At 43.6% G+C, this 22,319-nt stretch overlaps 1 protein-coding gene across 1 annotated transcript in view; it reads left to right on the top strand.

The window, feature by feature from the left end:
* STXBP4 (syntaxin binding protein 4) overlaps positions 1-22,319 on the top strand; it is a 42,081-nt gene that overhangs the window by 15,382 nt on the left and 4,380 nt on the right. The window contains exons 16-21 of the mRNA XM_065735530.1: positions 1,111-1,176; positions 5,341-5,517; positions 6,784-6,900; positions 7,912-7,961; positions 8,293-8,426; positions 19,582-19,639. Coding sequence (XP_065591602.1) covers positions 1,111-1,176; positions 5,341-5,517; positions 6,784-6,900; positions 7,912-7,961; positions 8,293-8,426; positions 19,582-19,639 — 602 coding nt within the window. The remainder of the gene's footprint in view (positions 1-1,110; positions 1,177-5,340; positions 5,518-6,783; positions 6,901-7,911; positions 7,962-8,292; positions 8,427-19,581; positions 19,640-22,319) is intronic.

Here is a 22,319-nt window from a genome sequence, read left to right as displayed (position 1 = left end):
AAGTGTCTTTGGAGCAGATTTGCATAGCAGTTTGATTTGGGAGCGTGTGATCCTCGTAACCACCGTGCCTGAGCATCTGCTGATAATTCTGAGAGACGTTAACTGGCAGATAAATGAAGCTATTTGCAAAATTAAGGCATATTTTCCCAGCCATTACAAGATGCATAAGACCGAAAGCACTTAATATATTTATTTGTACTTACTACCTTGGGTCACAGCTGTTGTCCCATGCTCCTGAATTTCTTTAACAATCCAAAAGATAAAAAAAAATTGTTGTTCTGTATTCAGTGCACCTAACTCTCGTTCTTGGACACGAGTGAGAAGTGTGGAGGTGTATAGAGAACTGTTCTTAGTTCTCTGCACAGAGAACTTGGCTCTGAAGGGAAAGATCCTGATCTCTAGTGACCTTTGCAGTACTGCACACTGACCAGCAGTCCCTGAACAGCTGATGCTGAGAACTGGTAACATCAGCTTTCAGAGCCTCATTTCTTACGCTTCTCCTGTGAACATCTGTAAGAAATACAGGGTACTGAGTGAGAGTTACCCACAGTATGCCTCAGTGTGAGCATCTCTGTGCTCCTCTGGTGCTTCTGTTAACTTCTTCAGAGCTTTTAAGCTTCTGGAAGTGGTGCAGTAGCAGTGGAGCCTGACTGCAGGCTGCTGGTGTCGGTGGGCAGCTAAAGGAGCGGCCAAAACAGTGCTGAAAGTGGCTTGATGTGAACGCTAGCTTGTGAGCAAGCTATTCCAGCCACGAGCATGCCTTTACTCTGTTCACTCTATGTGTCTATGCTGCAAGAGGCTTTCAGTGTGTTTTGTTTGCACTGCAGAAATGTCCAGTGTATAATCCCCAGGTGCTTGAGAAATGCAATGAGTGCGACATTAATGAGCCCTCTGAAAAACTGACCCGCACTGATTCGGATTTGATTCTGTCCCTGATTTTATGAAAACTTTGTGATTTCATTTTTTTTTCCTCCAGTCATTTTAAAATATGTGTTCGTGTGTTTATTGCTCATGGTTTGTAGAGCACGTTATGAGCAGGGACGCAGCACTGGAATCTGCTCTGGAATACAGGCTGTGGCAGACTGAATTTTTATTTTGTTTTTTTGACAGGAAGAATTATCTGAATCTCGGACCTTACAGAAGCAGTTAACAGAGGAGCTGCAAGTGGTCAAGCAAGTATGCTCAAGTTTCTTTAAAATAAAATCATTCTCTCCTGAAATCTGTTAATACCCTGAACTCCCTTGTTTCCTGCTTCTGGCAGTGCTCCTGTCAGCCCTCCTCCAGAGCTGCTCCCCATTCTCTCACAGTGCTCCTTGGAGGTTTCTCAGGGCCTTCAGTTGCATCATTTGCAAAAATGCAAAGTATAATTTAAAAGATCGTTCCAGCTACAGTTATGCAAAGGTTAGTTCTACATTTTTGCTCATGTATGTGTTTCTGTAAAGCACCATTGTTGGTTTCATTCCACAAATGCAAGAGAAATGCTTGAAAGCTTTCTCCATTAGTAATGTCACGTTACCCTCTCCGCAGTGAGACCCTGATGAAACAAAACACATTCTTTTTTGCAACCAGAAGAGCATTACAGTGGTGCACCATACATTTGTGTTCAGTAGTGTGCCCTCAGTCCCTCATCCGGACTGTGGCTGCTGTCCATCAGTCCACACTAAAGTCGGGAGAGAGGAGAGCCCTAAAACTCCAAGGCTTCGGGCAGCAGGTCCTCCTCGTGGAGCACGGGCTCTCGCTGCTGCCGTGGCTGAGGCGGCCTCGCAGGGCACCGCTGTTTCGGTGGTAGCAGTACCGCTTTTCTACCTCGGGGGGTCCTCGTGCTTTTACTTTTCTGTCCAGCCGTGGCACGAGTGCTGAAGCTTTCAGGGAGCAGCGTTTCCTGTTGGGTGTTCAGAGTAACTGCTGTTGAAAAGGGCCCAGGTAGTGAAATGAGAAGTAATAAATGATGTGTAATTCCAGCAGTGCTTTTGTTTGAGACCTATTTTTGGAGGTACAGAGAGGGCTTTTGAAGGAAATTTAGTTCTGTTTGTACTTCATGTATTCTACATATATAAATATTATATAAATATCATAATTTTATATACATATACGTTGATAGGTGTTTTTATCTGTGTTGATGCAGTATGTGTATACATGCCTGTGCTTCAGAACTGTTGCTGACACAGAGCTATGGTAGGACTTAGGAAAGCAGAGGCGAGCGGGCGCATGCCATGTTTCACTCAGCAGGCAGCTGCTCTGCTGACATGGGGATTGTCTTTGGCTGTAAGTCACGGCTGCAGCAAAATGATTTCACACTGAAGGTGCTCAGAGTTTCTGAGGAGGTAGATCTGGTTCCTAGGGCAGACATGGGGATGCATTTTAGATATGGCTTTAGATACGTATCCACATAGAAGTGTCACTGCAGAAATGCTGCATGCAGCCTTCAGAGTCTGTAAGGAGATTTATTTCAGGAGAAACATTGTGAAAAATAGGTTTTGTGAGAGAAAGCGAAAGTGTGAGTAACTTTCTTCTTGCTGTAGTGAGGTTCATTTGTCACCCTTCCTCCTGCCAGTCTGGAAGAAGCCGTAACCTGAATGCCGCCTCTTTTTGTATATGGATTATTAAGAGTTAAGGGGATGGTGGAACCAATGGAGTCAGCATTACATTTTTCCAGGCATTGCTGTTGAAGGGCTTTTCCCAAAGGATTCTGCAGCTCCCTCAGCCATACAGACATTGCAGGGTTTCTTTTCCCTCCTTCCCCAGTGTGGCCTTAGTTCAGGAGGCAGAGTTCAGTGGCAGTTCAGAGTAGAAAGCATCTTTAAATTGAAGAGAAAATGAAACCTTCAAACACTTGAATTACTTCAGGGGAGAAATACCTGGCTTGGTAGGAAACCTCTTCGCTCTGTGAGGATCCCACGTTGGTTCTGCAGCCTGCACTCCGAGCACATCCCAGCAGTGCCAGCTCCAGGAACTGCGGAGCTGGGAGAGCTGATGGCAGCCGTCCCTGTGTGCCTCCCTGCAGACAGCACTGGTGTGTCAGAAAATTCTGCTCGTGCAGTTCTGGTGTGGATAATCGTTTCCGTGTAATAGAAGAGTCCATTGTTGGTTAATTATTCCTTTAGGTCTTTCATGGTTGAAATCTGGTCACACTTAGTCTGCTATTGCAGAGGAATTAATATTCAACAATTGGGTTTCAGAAAAAACAATGCAGGAGTGAAGGCAGTTCTGGGTTATAAGAGATTAAACCTCTCTCTCATAGAAGTCTTATTTCAAAACCAAGACCTCCCTTTTCATTAACGCAGTTTTCCCATGTCTTATTTGATATCAGTTTATTTAAATAATTCCCTTTGTCAGGGCCTCTGTTTATATTCAGCAAACTTAATACAAAAGCACCTTTTCGCTTTTCTCTCCCAGAGCCTTCCCCCCCCCATGGGCTTATTGCTTTGCTACTCAAGACCAAGAAAACATCATTTGTAATCTGCAGGGCCACCTCTGCTTGCTGATGAGTCACAGTGCTCCTTACAGTGGCAGGAAAGTCCTTCAGCAGAAGCAGTAGGTTTGATCTCTGCAGATATGGATTCGAACTTCTGCAAAGTCCCTGACTTATTTCAAGGAACAGGAGCAGCTGTGAGCCACGTGTGTGTGCAGTGCCCGTGAGCTGCAGGCAGTGTGAGGGGCAGCGTGCACACGGGAGCAGCAGGAGGACAGGCTGCCAAACAGAGGCACTCTTGGGTCATCCGTGTTCCCAGGTGCAGGTGACAGTTGTGTGGGATACACTGCCTGCACCTCATGCTGCTTGTGCTTCTGAAAGGAAAACATACGTACTTGCTATCAAATTAGAGGTTATTTAAATTATCTTTTATCAGTTATAGCAGAGGATCTTTATATAAAGCCACTGTCATCTGTACTCGCTAGTGATGTTGCTGTTTGCTACACGTATGCTTACTTCTTTTAATGCTTTATTTTCTAAAGGAGCAGAGTGTCCCTGGCAATTACCCAAATTGGTATTATGTTGCGAAACCATTGTAAATACGAGGTAGATGGTGCCCTATATATGTCATTCAGATTAGTTTACTTCCAGCCTGACAACAGAATTCTGTTTTGGGGCTGACAGATTACAGGTTAAAAACATCTGAAGCTGGTGATGGTAGAGGTGGCAATCATTGGACAGGAAACACACAGACACAGTGGGGGAAAACCTGGCTTGAGGAATACTGCTTGCAAAATAGACATGCTTCCAAGTTAGGAAACAGTGGAATTAAATCTGCCTTCGTGGGTTTAGTGGACCTTTCTGGACATCTGTCCTATGACACCTGTTAGTTATTGTGTGACATTTTTGCCATGAAAAGTTGAAGCCTTGGCCGTTTAATGCAGGAAAAGCAGCCTCAGGTGCAGTACTTCTCCCTGTGGTTCTGTGTCTGTTTCTTCACTATCCCTGTTTGCCATTCCCAACCTGGATGTAGTTGTAGTAAGATAGAATGGGTAGACTCACACTGGGACATTACTGAGCCATTTGTACTAAGGATTTCTAGTTTTGTGAGTTGTTTTTTTTCCTATTTAAAGATTTAAAATCATGTTTAATGACACAGGAACTTCATGTAAGTGAAGGGGGAAGGAGGCTTTGTGCCTTTGGTGCCACTGAGCCTGAATGTCTGCACTCATTTTGAGGAGGTTGGGGCATTCCTGTGTAGTGAAACTGAAGCTGTGGTCCACACCTTTAGTTTTGACTTCTTGGAATTTACAAAGGGAGCTTAATTGGAGTTGATATTCAGCAGTAAGATGAACTGATCCTTTTCTAAATCAGAGTTTCACAGCGTTTACTTTTTGCTGAATTCGAATGTATCTGTTTCTCTTTTCTATTTTTCTATACATTATTTCTAAATAACTTTTCTATAATCCTCTTCTGTGATAGTGCAGGATAGGGAGCAGGAGCTGGGCAGAAAGATTAAAAACACCATTTATGTTAAGAACAGTTGGGACTGAACACTTGCATAAGAATTAGATGCATGGTATGCAAACTGAGGTGATAACGGTGTGGTGTGTAGGAACATCATTAAAAGAACTTCTTTCCCATTGCTTCTGTAGGAGATGATTAACAGCTTTGCATATGTTCCTATAAAGCCTTTCATTCCATTGGATTTAAAGTACCGTAGAATTAATGACGTAGTTATCAGGACTATTGCCTCTTTGTAAAAACCTGATGTAAAAATCAGGATCTGGATTGGCAAACTGGGAGCCCTGACAGTACCCGTAAGGCCACGCGCAGTGCTTTCAAGCTAAACCTGCCCTTTTGTTGTTTGTCTAACCCTAGTTATCAGCAGGAGCTACAGCTTTTCCATTAAAGTGTGTAACCTACAGGAAGCCAAGGCAGCCGTGGAGGAGACGAGAGCCCTGCGAAGTCGGATCCATCTCGCAGAAGCAGCACAGAGGCAGGCTCGTGGGATGGAGATGGACTACGAAGAAGTGATTCGCCTGTTAGAAGCTGAGATAGTGGAGCTGAAGGCTCAGCTCCCTGATCACTGTGGCCAAAATAAAGTAAGCAAAGCAGTCTCCTGTCACAGTTACCATGGTTTCCTTGCTGTTGTCGTGTATCTTGTTTTCATTTTCTTTTCATCTGCTTTTCTAAAGTAGGTCACTGTTTGTCTTGTATTATTCAATAACTGGAATGATGCGTAGTGAAGGGGATAATGTGAAGTGCATGAGCCTTCCTTTATCCAGATATCTCAGGGCTGGAAAAACAGGAGCTGGAAGTACGTGTGGGTCGTAGGTCAGCATGGCACATCTCGAGCATTAGAGCAGGGAATAGTTTCTGCTCTGCAGATTGCAGCTGTGATATATTTGTGTGCCTCTGTACGCATGTAAAAGTGACCTGAATGTATTTTATTCTTCTGTTAGATTAATAATGTTATAAAGTCCAGCTCTGTCCTTAAGTACGTGTGGATTTAATCAAGATAATCATTTAAATGTGATTATTTCCCCAGGGGGAAATTCCCCTCCTCTGATGGCGAGTGTGTGTGGTGAGATGCACCCCTTCCCAGCATCTGGGTGTAATGCCCACATGCATAGCTAAAGGTGCTGCCTGTGTTGAAAAACAGCTGAGAATTTGCTCCATCAGATAATGTCATCGTGCTCTTTGTTTTGGCTTTGTGGCTAAAAGTGGCTAATAGCTTCCATGTGTGTAAATAGAAGGCATTCATTTTTGGGCAGCCTGCATACATTTGAAAACTTTTCTCGTGGTCTCATCACGTGAACACTTCCAGGGACTCAGGAGAACCCTCTGAGCCTCCAGCACTTGAGCTAATGAGACTCAGTAGTGCAGGGCTCGTGCTCTCTGTAGCTGAAGGAGAGGAAGGATGCATAACTCAGATCGATAGCTTATACAAGTGCACGTAGAGAAAGCCTGGGGGGTAATTTTCTCCACAATATGCCATAATTACTCCGCACAGACACAAACAGGAGGACCATGTCTTCTCACATGCTGGCTGTTTCTGGCACCCCGCCGACCGGTCCTGGCAGCATCACCTCGGTACTCTTCCTCTGTTCATGAATCAGTGCAAACCATCCTAAGTCTGAGCCCATCAGTGCTGTTCGCTGCCAGTCTGGATTCACCTTGCTCTGATACTTGGGAGCTTATTCACTAGCAGCTCAGGAGTACCTACCTGAGCAGGTAGGGGTAGAAAACGTAAGGTGTTAAACATTTCAGACGTCCATTTTAATTCACGCTTTCTACCTTTGTGAGCCATGGAAGGAAATGATGACAATAAAAGCCTTCAACTTGCATGCACCAAACATCTTTTCCAGGACAACGTCCAAGATTTGAGAAAGAGGGTTACTGTTCTTGACTGTCAGCTGCGGAAATCGGAGTCGGCTCGGAAGACCTTCGAGGTGGCTACTGAAAAACTGCTGCAGTTCGTAGAGGTAACTGCCACAGCACTGCTCTGTTTGGAACAGCTGTATGGTGATGTTGCTGAGGAGCAGAGCTGAATATATTCTGTGGTGTGCAGAACCCGTTCCCAGCTCGATGAACCGTGCTGGAAATGAAGGTGCTGTAGAAGTGTTCTTGTAGGAACACACTTTGTCTTTTCATCCTGTACGTGGAGTCAGGGAAACCAGGCAGAATTCCTACATGTGTTTTCCACAGGCGTGCTGATTTCTGGGAAATTCCCCAGAAGAAGAAGGCATAAAAATGGTACTTAATAATATTTTGAAATGCTATAATGGAAACAAACAACATGATGGTATTTATTTCCTGCAGAGGAGCTATAATATTTTTTATTTAAATATTTAAATCAACATCCAGAATAGCTGAGATTGAAAGGGACCTTTGGAGGCCGTGTGGTTCGCCCTCTGCTCACAGTGCATTGTGCACTCAGGTTCTGAGCATCTTCACAGCCTCCATGGGCAGTCCAACGTGCACTGACACGTTACCATCATGTAAGAGAAGACAGTTAACAGTAATCAATTTCATTCATTATTTTAATATCGCAAATAATTATTGTTCACTGTGATCAGTCTGTTTATCATTTTCAAGATGAAAATGTTTATTGAATAACTTGTCAAGGTGTGGCACATTGACTGCCATTTGTGTATTATGTACATTAATGTGTCCCATTGTAGACTTTTCTGGAAATACCGATGAGATTAAATTTGCAACAATAAAATGCAGCTGTAATGTACTAGGTATGACACTGGGAAACTGCAAATAGCCAGGATAGTAACTTTATATTTTCTGTAGTAACCCATTCCATGTCATTCTGTAACTTCTGATAGATTTTAGAGGTGGAGCAAAACTGAATGGGAATTACTGAATGGGAATCTCACTGGAAGAGGGCAGAGCCTTTAAAACAGATCAAAGCCCATGTGCCTAAGATATGACCTTCCTGACTGCACTGATTGATCAAGTATTAACTTCTTGTCTGTGGCCAACAGGTTGTGCACGAAATGCTTTCAGATAACTCTCCTTCCTCAGCTGTTCTAAGGTAAGCAGATCTGAGCTGTTACTCATAGTAATACTGAAAACGTCTGCTTTTGTCCCTACAAATTGTCTTCTGTGTATTTTGTCGTAGTCTTCTGTTGTATGTTTCTGAATGCCATTATACTCAGTGCAGGGGCAGGAAATTGTGTTGTTTTATTTGAACTTTCCTAAGTCTTTTGTATACAGACAGAACTAATTCTGAGACAGACTTGATGATACAAATCTTTTTTGTTCATACAATAACAATCAAGCCAATCTAGAAACACAGTTTTACTTTATTGAAAGGAACCTTTGCTCATCTTAGAAATAAATGCCTTTTTTCCCTCTTTTTTTAGTGGCAGAAGGACACCACTGTCTTCTAAAGCACTTCTTGCCCGGCTGGGGAGGATTGGACCTGCTGTCACCACAGCTCTTGCAGCAGAAGCCAGAGATCTTGCCAAGTCTGTCCGTGCCATTTTGGAAGTAAACTGTGAGTAAGAGCGTGTGCCTTCCACACAAATCCTTCATTTCTTTCATTAAATGCTGGGACTTCAGCATCTTGCTCACTAACTCAGCACGAAGAGTTTCAGCAGTTTCACCTTTTTTCCCAAGTGTGGAAAAAGGCTCCTGAGTGTGAGTTCTGTTCCCGTTGTGTTTGTGCTGTGGTGTGGGTACGGTTACCAGAATGCAGTGTCTCACCTACAAAAGCAGGACCGGGGCTGCTGCTCCTATCCTTTGATTTCCTGCCCTAACCCTTACCATAACACTATCTCCCACAAACGCACTGTTCTCTCATGGTGAATTGGAGGCTTTTTTGTGGTCTGTCTCACCCAGATTTCACACTACACAGGAAATCATTGAAGGAAAACTTTCAGCCCTCAGTACAGTTGAATTGTAACGTGTGGTTTTGTCAAACATAATAGGCAGGGCACGTCACAAAGCTCAGAGCTATAGCAAGGATCCCTTCGATGAACCTGTAAGTTAAAAATAGCTCTGCAGAGAAGGATTTAAAGATTGAACGTCATCCTTCTGAGTTCATTCTCATTTGGAGAGCATTACCAGTAGACCTGGGATGTGACGAGCGTATGGGATTAAAGCTTTAAAGCTTTCCTCTCTCAAAAAAAAGAAAAACAAAGACAAATAGTTACAGCATAGCAACTGCCTGCTGGCATTGTCTGCAGTCCTCTGTGCCACATTCCCACAACACCTCTGTGATCCCCTGATTTGTTGCAGATGTGCTGTCCTAGAAAGGGGCTCTCACATATGTAGCATTTCATAAATATCATACACTAAAGGAAAGGATTGTAGACACGACTTTGAAGGCTTCCTTTGTCTGCAGACAGGCGTCTCCAGATTACAGTTTGTTACTGAGTTCTGACAGAACTGAAGTGAATGTTTCTGAGGCTGCTGTGTGGATAAAAATGTATCTCTGGACATTCCCTGTTATGTGCTTCAGCGTTTACTTTCTGTGTTTGTTTCCTTCTGTCACATATGAAGTGAAGGATCCCAAACAAAAAAAGATGTTTTTGCTTCATTTACAATAGATGTGAAACACGTGTAGGCGTAGAGCATTCTTCTTAAATGAAAACTTGGTTTCCTTCTTAAAATTGATCCTTGACATCTGGGACAGAATGGTCTGTGCGTGAGAGCCACGCAGAGCGACCTCAGCGTCGTCTGCGTCGCGCTTCGCCGGGGGGAGAGGTGCAAAAGAAATTCTGTGTGTTCTTGAAGATCTCCAGGTGCATATTGCCTCGCCTGTAACCATGCTGCACAGCAGTCTGCAGCTTGCTGGGTTGAATGACAGCTGTGTGATGTCAGTTTGGTGATTTAGGCCAGGATTCTTTATAAACAAACCAAACCAGACCCCTTTGTTTTACAGTGCTTACTACTGCAGGATCCTCCAGATCCAGAAATGCAAATCGAAGCAATGAACAGAATAATCAGGCACATCTCTTGAAAGATTCATTCCTCATCTTCCTGAAAGGCTGCTGGCTATTTTTAGGCAGGAAGTCTTGGGAGGCCTTTCTGCTTTCCGAATACCAGCATCTCCTTAAGACATAAAGAAAATTACTTTCATCTTAGAAAGGATCATAATGCCTCAGCAAAGGAACCGTGGCACTGAGAGTAGTGCTGGCTGCACTTAGTGTTCCGTGTGGTGAAGATCATTCTAAAAAAAAGAGAGAGAAAGAAGCTGCTTCTTTTCTATTACAAAATGTAAAAAGAAATATACTTGCTACGGATAATGGCAACAATCTGATTAACTCTGGAACATACTTATCTCTTACACAGTAGCAGGCAGTGAGCAGTTTGAAATGTGCAGTGGAGTAATGCAGCTTTCAAGTATTCTGACTGCTCATTTCCTCTCTCTGCCTCTGACTTTTCTATTAACAAATACAGTCCTGCCCTTGTCGGTATCATCCCAGTCGTCAGCGCCCCGTGCTGCTCTCATGGCAGGCACTGAAGCAGAATATCTTCCACTATTTTTTGACATCATTTTCCTTTGATCTCTTTTCAGCCTGGGATCTGGCAATCATTCTGAAGTTCACTAAAATTATCTTCCAGAAGTCCTGCAGCCCTGACTGATAGCCAGCTTTGGAGGTACCACTGCAGGCGCTGTGTGTTTGCTTACCAAGGTCCTACAGGCAGAAGTTCAGTTGCCCACATTTTGCATTCATTTTCCTTGTGTGCTGAGGGCACATAAAAAAGAGGACAGTGGGAAGAGCTGGTGGTCAGCACCCATGGGCACTTGTTCTCTTGGCAGTGAAGTTGCTGCTCCTTTGTGGAGCACAGACAGTCCTACATCTCAGGCACAAACAGCCAAAACGTGGAACCTTTGGTTTTGTTACTTTCTTGTTTGCTCAGTGGCATTGTGTGGGGTGACACGGAGCAGGCAGAGGCTGTGCTGAACACATCACTTGGTTTTGTCTCTCTGCAGCCCTTGTTTCTGGTTTCCAGCTCTTCCCAATAGAAAACAATGTTCATTTAATAAACACCTGACCTTAACAGTGTCTGTCATGTTAGATTAAAAAGTAGATCTACTGAGGCCAAATCAGGGTTTGATGGTGGATTAGAAAGGCAGAAGACAACAAAAGCTCTCACAGTTTTACCCTTGGGTCTTCTGTTTTCCTTTTAGTGTGATTGATAGGGTGTGTGTTGAGGTGCTATCTTGCAAGCCTAAAAAATAACCATAACACCTGTTTCTTTGGCCAGGATGGGTTTGATTTTACAGTAAATACTTGAAAGGAGACAAGTGAAGATTTGTTTGGTGCACAATGTCATGTACATGTATTACCTCTGTGAGTGCAGGATGTAATGCCGTGCGAATGGGAAGCAGAAGAAATGCCTGTACGTAACGTACATCACACAGGCTCCCAAAGCAGCACTCACATTGTGCCTGGAGTAGTACCGAGGCATCCGAAAACACGTGGCTAGGAAGGATCTCCAGCAGTGAGGCTGGTGGTGCACCTGCCTGCCTTCAGCAATCTGAAGCACATCTGCTTGAATCCAGACAGGTGTTTGTTGCCAAACGTATTCTTTCTAGCTTTTCTAGACAAACAATTCTGTGCTTAATTATCGTGGCCATTAGGAAGCTTTTCCTTTGGCCTGAATCCTCCTCATTGTAGTTTAAGCCCATCACTCCTTTTCTTCATCCCAGTGGTTACTGAAAACTTCCTACTACTTTCCTCTTTGTGGTAGCTTTCAATATGTTTGAAGGTAATATCATGTAGTAATACCAGTTTGCTCCCTTTTTGCTCACAGAGCTTGTCTTCTGGATGTATATCGCTCTTGTATTTCTCTGGATTCTCTCCAGTTCATCAACACTGCATTGCTCTGTGTAGGTGAGACCTTCCTATGGGAAACCAAATGGGCTGATGGGTTTGTTTGCTTTAAGATACAGCATACGAGCTCTTGGACAGGGATGTGTGTTCCTCTTCCTGGACAGTTTCATGTTACTGACTCACATGAAGTTGGGGCTTTCCTGCCCTTCAGAGCCTCCTCTCAGAACCAAGGGCAAGCCAGACCTTGTACCGAGGGCAGTACTCTGCTGTTGTCCTTACTGAATTACACCCCAGTTACTTCAGACTTCTGCTCCAGTTAGTTGAGCTCTTACAGAATTGTAATCCTGGTTTTCAGTGCCATTCCAAAGAAGTGTCTGTTCACAGATGGTTTTCAAATCGTGGGTTATACCTGAACTCCCCTGACGTGCCCTAAAACCATGCTTTGTTGTAAGTGAGGAATAATGCTTTCACCTAACTGTATTTCTTGTGGATGGAAGTTAGACCCACGGGTTTCATTTGATGTCCGTGAAGGAGAACATCCCAAACTGCAGTTATGTACAAGCAGAGAAGCAAGATAAGAGGTGACAATTAGAAGGACAGATTAATGTCTGATGACACGAGGGAAAACAAGTATTTAAAGTATCAATTGTGAACAGGTTGCTGGCTAATTTACTGCTGATTGAACGTGTGTTTTATTCCCAATGTTTCACAGCAATGAAAAAGACAATTTGATGTGTAAAGCCTGTATTTAAGAGTTCTTCAGCATGACCTAGATTTAAGAACTCTGTTGTTGCTGCTCGAAAAGCAATTTATTCCTTCTCCATTCATTTACCTCTAATGAGAAAAGATGAATCAGCTTTTGAATAGGCACTGTCTGTACTGACTTTCTAAGCAAAACATTTTAATAATGAAAAACAAGTAAGTGATATTATTATACCTTAAAATGCAGATGCTCTAACAAGATTAGGACAGACTTGTTAAGTAAATTTCCAGCATCTCTGATAGGAAGACTTCATTAAGGAGCAGATCTTTAAAAGTCTTTGCACGTGTTCAGTTCGTGCTGTGACCCAGCTATGAAAAAATGAAATGACTTTGTGGCTCTTCCCATACTTGCTCTCAGTAACTATGGAAACTACAGTCAAAACTCTCTGGAATCAACGATGTGCTGGATGCTTGGTACTTCCTAGGTTCCCTCATCTCAATTTCTATGGACATGATGCTTAGAATTCTGTTACACATGTTAATATTTAATTATAGCATGAAGTCCTTGATGTGAGGGGGAAAAAGTGAAATACTTCTCAGTTTTGTAGCGTAGCGATGCAAATCACTCCTGGTCAGAGGAAATAGGTGAGACAGGGATTGAACTGTATGCTCTCAGTTCCAGATCAGCATCTCAAAGCCCAGGCTGTGTGTGACCTGCCACATGGCTCAGACACAGCACGCTGCTGTCGGGAGAGGACGCTGCCCCGATGTCTGTTGGGGTGCATGTGTCTGCACACCAGGCAGGGAGAACTGTCTCATCGTTTCAGGTACCAAAAAACGAGGTAACCTTGACAGCAGGAAGCTCAGCCAGAGCTGTTTGTGCAGTTAATGCTGAGTTAGTTTTCCATGGCTATACAGTTAGGAGCATCCTGAGGGGGAAGGACTGAAGCTGGTGCTGGGGGTCAGCCCTCTGAAGCCATCGGCAGTCACCCTGCACAGGAGGGGCCGTGCTGCTCTCACTGCCTTCAGCTGGCACACGTTTTCACCTTTCCAGTAGGTAGGAGTGAGAAGCTGAGGGCCAGCAGAGTTCCTCAGACATGCATGGTATACACAGTGCACAGATGTGGTAATGTAAATGGAAAGCAGCTCAGAGCAGGTTGATTGCCAGGAGTGGAATAGGAAGATTTCAAAAGTATGTTTTGAGAATTTGCAAGAGCAAAACATGATTGCTTGGTGCTCATAAAGGAGACCCAAGTGAGGTACAGAATGTGCTTAAGTCTCATACTGAGTCCCTGTCTCCCCCCATGAAGCACATCCAGCGTTGTGGGGAAGTTGTGGCTGGTACCTGGGCTCGTGTTAGTGGATGGTACAAATATTACGTTGGAATCTTTCACAGTTAGGATAAAATAAATATGCTGATTTTGGCACACAGTGGATTCATTTTTCCTGAGGTTTATTAAGAACGGAAGGCACCTGTCCTCATTTCTAGGAACATTTGACATAATTGTTATCATTGTCTGGTTCTGAAGTCGTGTCTGTCCAGAAAGAAAGCCCTTCTTTTACTCAGGTGTAGTTGCAGTGGCTTTTGGAACAGGCTGAAAGGGTGTCTTCCTTTAATGCATTTTCACAGTTCTTGGTTCAAAACAAAGAAGTGTTTGTTCATTGCTTACATTGGTCTGTTCTTACTGTGAAGCTCAGCAGAAAGTAGCTGTGTGTCTCCCAGATTGTAGGTGGTACGCGCCAGCCCCGCACGGTTTAATTTCATCATCACTGCACACAAGTAAGGCCCTGCTTAGCAATGAAGGCATATGGTGTAAGAGTATTACTTTTTAAATCTCAGACGATTTCTGCCCCGTTCTAATTTCAGGCAGCCTTTTTCATTTGTTACCAGTGAACACTTTCTAATTAAACTTATATTTAACAGTCACGTGCGTCAGGGAGCGGTGTAAGATGACAGTGATGGAAGCGGGTGGGCAGCACAATAGGTGGTGACAAGAGGATTTGATCCAGGGAGGAGAGGAGGAGACAGATGATTTCCAGAACAGAGGGAGTGGTAACCAGGGGAGTGAGAGAAGGGGAGGCTGTGGAAAAAAGAAAGGACTCGGAGCAGGTCCGTGCAGTGAGTGTTGCAGGCTGTTCCCACTTAGTCCTGCATGCCTCATGTGCAGAGGTGTGGCATTCTGAAGTCAGAATGTTTTACTCCATATTAGTGTAATTAGCTGGAAGAGGACAGTGCTGATTCAGTACAAGAATGTTCTCAAGAGAGCACTTCACTTGTATGAATTTCAATTTTGTAGCCTGGGAATGAACTTAGGAGCCAGTATTAAAATGTGATGTGTATAAGGCCTTGGTGCAGATGGCTTCCCCAGCTATGGACCATTTCTCTAATCTCACAGTATGTGTGCTGTGAAAGCAGTACAGTGTTCTTAACCTGTCCTAGACACAGTCATATTAATAGTGAATACAAGAAATAAAAAGCTAATGGTTTTCAGTGTGAGTTATCAAATAATGCTTTCCAGAAGGTGTTACGTTACCAAAATAATGACTATTTTAAATTCCTTTCGCGTCAGAATTTCAGGGATTGCAGTCTCTCAGTCTCTCTCGGGCACTCTGCATACTCAAGAGCTCATACTGAGTTTCTTATCAGTAGTTGGTGTGGATGCACAGGTTCAGGCCAGAGCCCAGCTCACAGCATGGGTGGATCACCAGTTCTCCCTCTGGGCTGAAAGGATTTATCCAAAGGTCAGTGTTTCTCTGCCAGTTGCTAATGGCTTCTGTGCCTTACCTTGTTCTCACAAAAAAGCATTTTATTGCCCTTATTAAGTGTGATGTGCTTGTCTTGTACTTCCACTACTAACCTCCTGCATAAAAGCAGGCCTCGCTTGACTGCTCACTTCTCATTTTAATCACAGCATTAATACTCGGATCCTAGAGAACACAAAACTTTAAGTAGCTAGTAGAAAGTCATGTATGTTTTATTGTAATAGCATTCAGCTTCTGAAGGGATGCATTCTTTAAATGGTGCTTCAGGAATGTAATTCTGTATCCATCCTGACCACGAATGTCAGCAGCCTCAGTGCCTGGCTGAGCACTGCTCTCACTCACTTCAGAAGACCTTGAGTGCATTTTAAGAAGAATCTGTTCAAATTTGGATTTCCTAATTCCCAAGCTAAGGAAAAAAAAGTACATCCACAGTAATGTGTGAGCCCAGGTACTGATCAGAGGTCGGCTGAGTCCTGTTTCCTGAAACAGGCATTTATCTCATCGTTGGTGTCTGAACATTTCCACTGTGTCCATGCAGCTTCCAATAACTGTACTGAGTTCTTCACAGACAATTATTACAATCAAAACACTTTAAATAGGTGATAAAAATTACCAGAAAAATCTTAAAGTCGACCATGTAAGCCACTGGTCCAGCAAAAACAAGACCTTTCCAAGCCTGCACCAAGCGAGATCGTTTTGTAACTCTCAGATGTAATTGTCCCTCAGCGTGGTGTATTTGTCTCCTAAGAGATGGATGTGTCTGCTGCCAGATGGGTCAGTGCCCTGTGATGATAGGACATGGAAGGTACGAGGTCATCTTTCACCATGCCCTGTGTAGCCAAAGTAAGAACAGGTTTTTTTTCCTCAAGCTTGGTTTCTAGGAACACTGCTGACTGGAGACACCCTGCCAGCCATACTCTAAATCAGCATGAATTTCAATTGCTAGTATTTCCCAGATGTGTCCACTTGAAAATTACCAACTCCATCTTTGCTTTATTAAATCACCACCACCAACAGAAAAAATAATTTCTTTAGAATGGAATTTGATATGTGAAAGGCAAGAATGGAATGTCCCCTTCGCAGAGTATTATTCATAAAATGAATCCCATTTGTTTGTGGGAAAAGCATTTGAAATCTCTAAAGAATAAAGTGGCACACAAACAAATGCCAGAGGTGCACTCTCTCCTCTGGGAGCTCTTTTCCTGGATTTGCAGTTAACTTGCAAATAAGCACTAAAACACAGTGTGTATTATTGGCAGCCTCAAAAAACAAAGAGCCATTTGGGGCCTGACCCCCCCTGCCCACACTTGCCAACCTGGGATGTGCGTTCAGTGACGTGCCTTGGCTGCTGATGCTGTGTGCATCTTTTGTTCCCAGAGAGCAGTGCTGAGGCAGGAGGGTACATGGGTGAAGTCTTCCACCTCTTTCACTCTGCAGGTTTATAATTTGCCTCATGTTGATCGTTCTGCTCAGTGCCTTCAGCTGCGTATCGATGCGTTTTCTTTGTCCTCTTGAACCAAAGAAGTGAACGAGATCACTGAGCTCTGCACCTCATACGCTATCAGGAAAGTTTGGGTTAGCCCCAGAGTTTCATTCCCTCTCTGCCTTAAGCAGTGGGAACTTCACATTCACAGCGTGGTTATTGCAGCTGGGGAGGCAAACAGTCACCAGGGATACAGCCCTGCAGCAGTGCTGGCACACACAGCAGCAGCAGTTTCTTGTTTGTCTACCTTGCATAACATTACAGACATCTCCTTTGCATTAAGCCTAATTAATGTGTGTATTCTGAACTAAGGAATGGTGGGTTATAATACATGCTGGTTAATGTGCTCTCTAGGGAGGCTGTTCATTCTGCCTGGGCAAAGGGTGCTTTGGGTGTATTCCTTTAGTCCTGCATACATCATTTTGCATGATTACCTTCTCCTTACCTTGCAAAAGACAAACATCCTAAAGATGTGAGTAGCTGAAAGCTGTGTATTTTCTGCTGTAAGGGAGTTATTTTTAAATACAGCAAATCTGACTTTTTAAAAAGATGATCCATGTTGACAGCTTCATCTAAGTTATATTATTTCTGGGGTTTCATCGAAGAACGTAGCAATTCATAGAGGAAACATGAATGTGTAGGAAACCTAAGGCTGCCGTGGGTTGTATGGGTCAAGTCCCACATTCCTGACTGCTCGAGCTCCTTGACTCCCATTTACTGCAGGTGGGAGCTTAGCAGTCTTCCAGAGCACGTCCTAGGAAAGGCAACAAATCTGACCCCAGAGGGCGTGAAAAAACGGGGCACTAGCAAGCAGATCAACTTATGAATGATTCATGGAGAAAGGGAGCTCACAGAAAGTGAAGATGATGTCTGGGGAAAGCCAGGCAAAACATGAGAGCTTCATGGCTACCACGGGAAGTACTGAGAGCACAGAGAAATAACTACAAATCTGATGGTGACAGAAAGGCATAAAGACAACAGCAGGCAAAGCCTAATAGTGACAGAGTAAAGATGTGGAAAATTAAGGCATTACAAAACATGAAGGTGGAGCTGTGAAGGACATGGAGATTGAGCAGGATATACAAACTAATGCATATTCAGTCAGGGAGGCAAATAAAGCTGTGCATTTCTCTTCAGAGCTTCATTTACAGCTGGCAGATGCATTCACTATTTATGAAAAGCACAGTCTTTCAAGGTTGAGAAAAGAATACGGAGTGTCAGTTAGCATTGCTACGTACATGCCAGCCTTTATCTAGAAGGGACAAAACAAAACCATTTTGGACAAATTACCAGCATAAAAAGTGTAATCATCACTGCTGAATGAAACAGGTGATGTGTGGGATCAGAGCGAGCACAGAGTAGATGCTGAGGTTTTATTCTTGATAGAGAAGTGTGCTGTCATTTGTTTGGGTGTGTGTGTTTCATGCAAGAATGAGGGAAGGTGGTCACAGTGGAAGGCTCAATCCTATTCCCATCCTTACCATTAGAAAATACCCACGTTGAATGAAGTTCCCACAGTCGATCTATGGGAGGGAAAGTGATGATGTGTAGTGTAGTTCAAACTTCAACACCCTTTCCTACATTCCTCTGTAGGAATCACAGCCTGAAAACTGTTGAACAGCAACTCCTTTGTGTTAAAGGGAAGTGGCTGTGGATTATTCCCTCTCAAAGGCAGCAGGTGCAAAGTTTGGAGGACCAGGTTATATAGACTTAAGCTCATTGAAAATGTGAGGATGCTTGAGATATGTGGGAAATACGGGGCCGAAGTGAGAGGAAAAATGTCATCACTGTGCTCTTTCCAAACTGTCCAAAACTGTGATGGCACTGTTCTAGGAGTACCAGCTCCCAAGTCACCCACCTGAATTCTGAGCTTTGGTAGAGTGCTGCTGTGATTACCAGTCATTTCCAGATGACTTTCAAGCTGAAGCACTTGCAGAACAATTTTCATGCCTCTTTTACTTGCATATATATTTCTACTCTACAAAAACAAACAAAAAAAAGGAGTTTTAGGACTTCCTTTCTTTTCAGGTCAGTGCAGTACCACAGAAGCATGCATTGGGAGCTTTTCTGCACACTGATGCTGCTTCCTCCAGCACTTTGCAAGCTCTGTAGTTGGTTTTGAACGTGTAATAATGAAAACAGAAAGGCTTTGTATGAGAACTGAATTTTCTGTGACGTAGTGTAGTGCCCTGCTAAGAGGATTACTCATCTTTGTCATGGAAGGGACTTTGAAACTAACGACAGCAGAATCTTAGACTGCATTCAGATCAGCATGGCTGGTGATAGTGGAAGGGGAAGAGGGAGCAGTGCGTGTGAAAATGTCAACTTTCACAATGTCTTTTTAATTTACGCTGCATCTCGTTAAATCCTTTTAACACCTGGAGATGTTTGTGTCCATCACATTAAGCAGTGCCCTCAGTAAGTTCACCTTTCCCAAGATGTGTATCCCTGCTCACGTTTTGCTCTGACACTGTTTGGTTGGCATTCCAAATGCTTACGGGTGAACACAGCACGTGGTGATAAACCAGACGCGGAGGACCTGACTCTGTCCAGGCTCCAACTTCACACAGCCCTGTGAATGAGTGCCTGTAAAACCAAGTTAAAACACACCTCAGCAGGACCACAGGGTTCGTTTTGCTGACATTATGGGTGTGAATTGCAGTTACAAGTTCAGAAGCCTTCACTGCTGCACTCCAAATTGACCAGGTTGTCAGCTTCTGGAAGAGAAATGCTAGTGATAAAAGTATCACTGAGTGCTCCATAGCTTCTTAGTGCAGCAAATATTTATTAAATTGCATTGCTTATGTTATCGTTGCAACAAAAAGAGTAAGAATTTGTTGTTTTTATGAAATGTCTTCAACTTACACTGTCTGTGTCACCGAAATTTTGAGACACATTATTTTCTTAATTCATTGCAGGTCTGCCTTATGGATGGGAAGAAGCTTATACAGCAGATGGCATCAAATACTTTATCAAGTGAGTATTTCTGAGAGAAAATGGATCACAGCTAAAATAACATCCCATCTAACTGCAGTTTTGAACTTAGAAAGAGCAAATTAACAAAAGCTCTGGTATTTTTAATACACATCTTCATTACCAGCATCACTTGTTCCTTCCTCTGGTTCAGTACTGCACTGTTCAGAACGTCCTAGAGGCCTCAGTCACAAATTCAGCTGAAATTCAGTGAGAACTGTGTGGCTCAGTCTTTCAGATGTCTTTGAAAACCCGTGTTCACACATTGAGAACTTCCCAGGAACGTGTCTGACCCTAACGGACCTATGAGATAGAGGAAAAAATCCCCTGAAAGTTTTAAAGTAAATAGATCCATCTGCCAATGTTCTTATATTCTGGGGAGGTGCAGCAGATCTAAGAGCTGGATTTCCAGGAGGTACCAGTCTTGTTTCATCCATGGATTTTAGTGCTGTTGTGGCATTAAGGACCCGAGCCCAGCAGTGCTGCCAGACATAGCAGGTGCCCGAGGACTGCAGCTCTGCCTGCTGTCCTGATGGTGCAGCACACAGAGCACACTGCAAGCACAGCGTTACGTCAGCTCCTCACTGGGGGAGAACCCCTACAGCAGCAAACCCAGCCCTGTCTGAGCCATCTCAGATATCTTCTGCTACTGATGGCATTTTTTTTGAGGTCATCTGCTTTCTGTGGGAATCAGTTGTTCCACTGCTGCAAAGTGTTGGGCTTTTATTCCAGAACAGAGTGAAAACGAATTCACCTGATAGTTCTATCTCTAAAAGGTAGAAACAATTGCTGAGAACACAGAATTCATCTCCGTTCCATGATTGTTTAATTAATAGCAGATTATTCCAGCTGCTGGAATTGACATACTGTTTAATCCTTAGAGGTGTCCTGAAAGCACTGCTTTGCAGTGGATTTCCCTGAGGTCTCTTAAGAGTGAGGAAAGGCAGCAGATCTTTGTGCTGAGATGCTTTTATCCCGAACTCTTGCACAAGTCACACAAATAACAATGAACATGACATATGAGCTAGCAAAGAAAAGCAGGAAGTTGGGTTTGGGGGCTTTTTTTTTTTCCCAAGCACTGCTCTGCTGTCCTTGACTCATCCCACGGTGCCTCAGGCTGTGTGTATTGAAGCAGATGTGATTTGCTGGGTTTGTTTGCAGAGGTTTTCAAACGCACCACGTATGGTAGTGCACTCCAGCTCCACTCAGAGGGTGCCTTTTATTTTCAGACAGGTAGAAGTTACTAAATGCAGGCAGATTATTTAGGAAATGAAAACAAATCAGCAGCAAATCAGCAGCCAATTTCATAGCAGTGGAAATAAATACAAGGTAAGTATTGAGCAGAGCACTGTTCAGTTGGTGCCCATCTGCTGGTGGGGGCAGACATGGCACAGTGGGATGGTTCAGGTGGCTGTGGTGGAACACTTGGCACTGCTTACACCAGCAGACCTGGGAACTGAGCCTGAAGAAAGCATTATGCAAACAGCACACGAGCAACAGAGTGAAAGAGGTGTAATGGTTTTTTCCTGGTTTTGTTATTAGTGGGTTTCATACAAGAGCTTGCTGGGTGACTCAGCAGAATGCAAGGTTTGCTGCACATGCTCAGGAACTCTTAAGATCTGCACTTGGATGTGGCACTGATGCCAGCAAGGAGAATCTGTCCATTTTAATTGCAGAGAAGGGAATGAAAGCAGCTGTCATGTTCTGATTGGAACAGCCACGTTTGTTAAGAGGTCTTCATTCACCTCATTAGAAGGGAATTAATGCTAGAATGAAGCATGATATAAATTCATATTCCTTTTTATCTGTTTTCTAACGTTGCTTATATCGTTGGTGCCAAATATCCACACAGAGTGAGCTGGGCTGTTCACATTCACACCTCTTCAGTGCTCAGCTCACACAGCTGGTTATTTGGAGGAAGGAACAATGGTTGCAAGTCTCTTGTTTCTGACATAGTTTGATAGAGATTCAAGATCAAGTTCTACCTGATGTTGAAAATATCATTGAAAAAATGCTTTTCTGGGAGGAACTTGCTTGAGATTCATCTTTGTCAGCTCCTCTTTTTCTGATAATTAGACGATTCAGACATTAATGAATTAGTTTAAATGGGAATTAGCTGAACAGTTGATGACCAGTTATCCTGGTACTGTAACCCTGTTCTCTTTGGCTGTGAGTTTCAATCCTTTTATTCTTTGGTGTTCAGAAGATCCAAAGCCACGAGGGCTGTAAGCTTTATTCAGTCGTTGCTTTGGGTTCCACTGTGCTTTGCTGAGCCCATAAATCTCTGTGCCATAAATCAGTGCAGTAAACACCCCAGAATGGAATCTTAATAGCACATAAGCTTGAGACAGCTTGCTGTGAGATTTCCATAAATATCTCTGAAGGGGGTGTAGCAATATGAAGTGCATGAGAAATCAGAGTTTAAAAGAAGCAAACCAGCTGGCTTGTGTTACACACTGAAGTGCAAACCCACTTATGTGAATAAATGACATGAATAAAACATTTGCATGGCTCTGCTCCTGAGGCACTGAGCTGCTCTCCCATCTTCTGTGGAAAGCATCACCTCGTGCACCGCAGACAGTTCCTGCAGCCGCCCCTTCTACCCAGGAAATGTTTCACAGCAAATTCTTATCAGTGGACCAGGTTGCTACGGATCAGTCACAGAGCAGGGAAGTGTGAGGAA

This window comes from Cyrtonyx montezumae, unplaced genomic scaffold (genome assembly GCF_038088225.1).
Source record: "Cyrtonyx montezumae isolate F1298 unplaced genomic scaffold, pur_monq_1.0 scaffold_19, whole genome shotgun sequence".
Taxonomy (NCBI): domain Eukaryota; kingdom Metazoa; phylum Chordata; class Aves; order Galliformes; family Odontophoridae; genus Cyrtonyx; species Cyrtonyx montezumae.
The sequence above is the reverse complement of the archived record's forward strand: the minus strand, read 5'-3'. Positions and strand labels throughout refer to the sequence as shown.